The sequence below is a fragment of the Nicotiana attenuata genome, unplaced genomic scaffold (assembly GCF_001879085.1).
Source record: "Nicotiana attenuata strain UT unplaced genomic scaffold, NIATTr2, whole genome shotgun sequence".
Lineage (NCBI taxonomy): Eukaryota > Viridiplantae > Streptophyta > Magnoliopsida > Solanales > Solanaceae > Nicotiana > Nicotiana attenuata.
This window is the reverse complement of record NW_017670282.1, coordinates 1094977-1099409: the sequence shown is the minus strand read 5'-3', so window position 1 is coordinate 1099409 and position 4433 is coordinate 1094977. Positions and strand designations below refer to the sequence as shown.

At 38.5% G+C, this 4433-nt stretch overlaps 1 protein-coding gene across 2 annotated transcripts; it reads left to right on the top strand.

Annotated features, from left to right (window-relative positions):
• The first annotated feature begins 332 nt into the window (after nt 1-332).
• LOC109237203 (ribulose bisphosphate carboxylase/oxygenase activase 1, chloroplastic) lies at nt 333-3386 on the top strand. 2 transcript variants are annotated; one of them, XM_019403475.1, is made up of 7 exons: nt 333-490; nt 1137-1465; nt 1616-1721; nt 1813-1898; nt 2124-2596; nt 2694-2978; nt 3118-3386. In XM_019403475.1, exons 1-7 carry the CDS (start codon nt 446-448, stop codon nt 3225-3227), a joined length of 1434 nt encoding a protein of 477 aa, XP_019259020.1. In that variant the 5' UTR covers nt 333-445; the 3' UTR covers nt 3228-3386. The 2 variants fall into 2 exon arrangements, with proteins under 2 accessions (XP_019259020.1, XP_019259019.1); XM_019403474.1 differs by having other exon boundaries at nt 2694-3015; nt 3112-3386.
• The last annotated feature ends 1047 nt before the right edge of the window (nt 3387-4433 follow it).

Here is a 4433-nt window from a genome sequence, read left to right as displayed (position 1 = left end):
TCCACGAGCAAAATAAAAAGCACAAAAAAAAAAAAAAAATAGCAAAAAGATAAGAGAATAATTCTGGAGGAAAAAACAGCTTAAATCATAACCTCAAAGCCAAGTAGTTCCAAGAAATCTCATTCTTTATTGTTACTCAATCTATTCATCCAACCAAATAAAAAAAACAGAGGCCATGTCAAAAATTAAAGTCCCTTTGAAATGTCCACCTAATGTAGCCAATCTTTAAATGTGTGGCCGTTAGGAATTCGTTAGCCAAATCCACATAAATTTTGTTACTCTCACTTTAGCCATACACTTCAAACAAGTAACAACTTGTGCTATAAAGTCTCTCACTTGCCCAAACTTTCTTCACCAACTAACTGTTGAATTTTTTTTCTCAGCAAATTTAAAAAAAGAGTTTCTAAATCAGTTTTCTGTTTGTGTTCAGAGTTAGTCAAAGACCATGGCTACCTCTGTCTCAACCATTGGAGCTGTCAACAAAGCACCGGTACTATATTTTTTCTCGTCAATCTTTAAACAAATATTAATTTTGTTTATTATATATGATACTACTTTCTAACTGTCTTTTACTTAGTTATAATCCATTGTATAAATATTAGACTGAAATGAGCTTAAATAGAGTGACATGGTCAGTGGAGATTCATATAGCCGACCCTAATTTGCTAGGATTGAGACGTAGTTGTTTTTGTTGTAATGACTTGAAATTGAAGTTATTTGAAGAGGAGTCTTGACGTAACTGGTAAAGTTGCTGCCATGTGATCAGGAGGTCACGGGTTCGAGCCGTGAAAACAGCCTCTTGCAGAAATGCAGGGTAAGGTTGCATACACTAGACCCTTGTGGCCCGTCCCTTCCCCGGACCTGCGCATAACGGGAGCTTAGTACACCGGGCTGCCCTACTTGAAATTGAAGTTCCTTTAGTAAAATTTTTGGATGGGGTCCTTTGAATTTTGTATAAGAATAACAAGAAACTTAACTGGATAATTTAGGAATGTTTGTGTTTAAGATTGATAATAGGATGATATAGGTTTGACATTTAAACCAGAATTTAGTAGAAAAAATACTATGGATTGTGTGGTTTATTCAAGATTTACCAAGATTCAGTGGCTGTTACTAAGTAAACATCACTGTTACAGTTGAGTTTGAACAACTCAGTTGCTGGAACTTCAGTTCCAAGCACAGCCTTCTTTGGCAAAACTTTGAAGAAAGTGTATGGAAAAGGTGTTTCAAGCCCCAAGGTTACAAACAAGAGCTTGAGGATTGCAGCTGAAGAAATAGATGTTGATCCCAAGAAACAGACCGACAGTGACAGATGGAAGGGTCTTGTCGCAGACTTTTCCGATGATCAACAGGACATCACCCGGGGTAAGGGTATGGTTGACAGTCTTTTCCAGGCTCCAACCGGTACTGGCACCCACCACGCTGTCTTGCAGTCCTACGAATACGTCAGCCAAGGTCTTCGCCAGTAAGTGTGATCATCTCATTTAAAAGTTTAAACTGCTGAGACACCACACTTCTATTTTTCTTAGTTTTATCTTTGACTTTCCGTTAAGGGGGGAAATTGTGTTAGTAATGAAGTTTTGGTACTAAATGTATTTTAACCTTGCTTATCTAGGTACAACTTGGACAACAAGTTGGACGGGTTCTACATCGCTCCTGCTTTCATGGACAAGCTTGTTGTTCACATCACCAAGAACTTCTTGAAATTGCCCAACATCAAGGTATGTTAAGGAAATGTTTTGCTTAAAATTCTGGCTTTAGCATTCTTTTGGTGTAGAAAGGAGATTGAACTTTGTTTATGTTTTTTTACAGGTTCCACTTATCTTGGGTATCTGGGGAGGCAAAGGTCAAGGTAAATCATTCCAATGTGAACTTGTCTTCAGAAAGATGGGAATCAAGTGAGTTTTGCCCTAAGTTACATATTATCTTAACCTATGTTGCGAGGACTCTCCAAAATACTGTCGCACCCGTATCGGATCCTCCAAAAATGCACTACTTTTGGAGGATCCGATAGGCACCTGGCAATATTTTTGAAGAGTCCACGCAACATAGATCTTAACTCAGAATTTGTCAAGGGAAATGGATTAAAGTTACTTACTATACTCGGTATATAAAAATTGCAGCCCCATTATGATGAGTGCTGGAGAATTGGAAAGTGGAAATGCAGGAGAGCCAGCCAAATTGATTAGGCAAAGGTATAGAGAGGCAGCAGAAATCATCAGAAAGGGTAACATGTGTTGCCTATTCATCAACGATCTCGATGCAGGAGCTGGTAGAATGGGTGGAACTACTCAATACACGGTCAACAACCAAATGGTGAATGCTACTCTCATGAACATTGCTGACAACCCCACAAATGTCCAGCTCCCCGGTATGTACAACAAGCAAGAGAATGCTAGGGTCCCTATTATCGTCACTGGTAACGATTTCTCCACATTGTATGCTCCTCTTATCCGTGATGGTCGTATGGAGAAGTTCTACTGGGCACCTACTAGGGAGGATAGAATTGGTGTTTGCACAGGTATTTTCAGGACCGACAATGTTCCTGCTGAGGACGTTGTCAAGATTGTCGATAGCTTCCCTGGACAATCAATCGGTAAGGACACAAAAAGTTACATAGTTCTAACTTTTCTTAAGATGAATAAGAAAGTCAATGATGATATCTGATGGATACCTTTGTTCTTGAAAAACAGACTTTTTCGGTGCACTGAGGGCGAGAGTATACGATGATGAAGTAAGGAAGTGGGTATCAGGCACTGGAATTGAAAAGATTGGAGACAAACTTTTGAACTCTTTTGACGGACCACCAACTTTTGAGCAACCAAAGATGACTATTGAGAAGCTCCTCGAGTACGGTAACATGCTTGTACAAGAGCAAGAGAATGTGAAGAGAGTTCAGTTGGCTGACAAATACCTCAAAGAGGCTGCACTTGGTGATGCCAATGCTGATGCCATTAACAACGGATCCTTCTTTGCTAGTTAGTATCTTCGTCGACTTGAAGCTTAAAACAAGAGGTTTGATTAATGTTGTTTATATATAAATGCTTTTACGATAGGACTGAAATATTGGAGAAGAGTTTCATAAACTTATGTATTACAACATGTATGCAGGAAAAGAAGCACAACATGTTGATCTTCCTGTTGCTGAAGGCTCTACTGATTCAATTGCAACAAAACTTGATTCAAATTCTATGGCTGAAGATGGAAGTTATCTTTTCAAATTTTAAGGGCACTTTTGTGGGAGTAGCTATTTGATATCACCAGAATTGTGTATTTTTGAAGTCAGTTCTGTTTTGTTAATACAAGATTTGGCTGAGCTTTTGTATCAGTTTTGTAATGCTATGTAATCAATGTCTTGACTTTGAATTTCAAGATTTGGTTTACCATAAATTGCCTTAGATATGTAACACCAATAACTCGGAAAAAAAGAAGAATAAGCACCAAAAGAAACAAGATTGAGTACCATCTAATTAAGACTTGGAGTAAATTGCTCAAAGCAGGAAGACATCAACACACTATCTATATCATACCTAAAACTGCAATTTTATATGATAAACCTTTATAGTGCATTGGGTTGCTTTTGATAATCATCTGTATAAAGGAGAATGACCAGTGCGAGCAACCATCGAAAACTCTCACGTATTGTATATTTATATCAGTTTTGTAACACCAATAACTCGGAGGGAAAAAAGAATAAACACCAAAAGAAACAAGATTGAGGACCATCTGATTAAGACTTGGAGAAAATTGCTCAAAGCAGTAAGACATCAACATATTATCTAGGCAGAGTAGCCTAAATGACAATTATACTTGTGCCACTTTGTCATGCCGGTTCCCAAACTTATCATTTTGCCAATTGAACACTTACACTAGTTCAAATCGTATATTCTAAATCCCTCTGATCATTGACCGAGCTTATGTGGCATTGACATATCTGAGGTGGTTATGTGTAACACACGCGTGTAAAGAGAGTGATACTAGTAATTTTGATGAATTAAACTAAAATCAGGCACAAAATCGGGCCGAAAATCCCACCTTTCTTCTCGCCCTCTTTCCCCTCCGCACTACCGTAAACAATGGATGAGCCTTCAAAGGCTTGTTTTGGTTATTGTTGCTGTGTTTCACTACTTGAATCTTTATTCGAATTTTGGAGAGGAGATTCAAAGGCTTGTTTGTTGAGAATTTTTGAAATTCCATTGCTGGTCTTGCAAAGAACAAATCTAGTGGTTTGAAACCTAGTACTAAAACTCAGCTGGGTACTGAAATTTAGAATTGAAAATGCGATAAACGTTTGTGTTTGAGGATCAAAACCGGAGGGATAAGCAGAGACGCCATTAAAGCTCACTTGAAGCTTCTAGGTATGTGTGGTTCGAAGATTTCAATTTGAAGGCTCTCTATGTTTCGGTTTCCTCCCCCCCCCCCCCCCCCCCCCC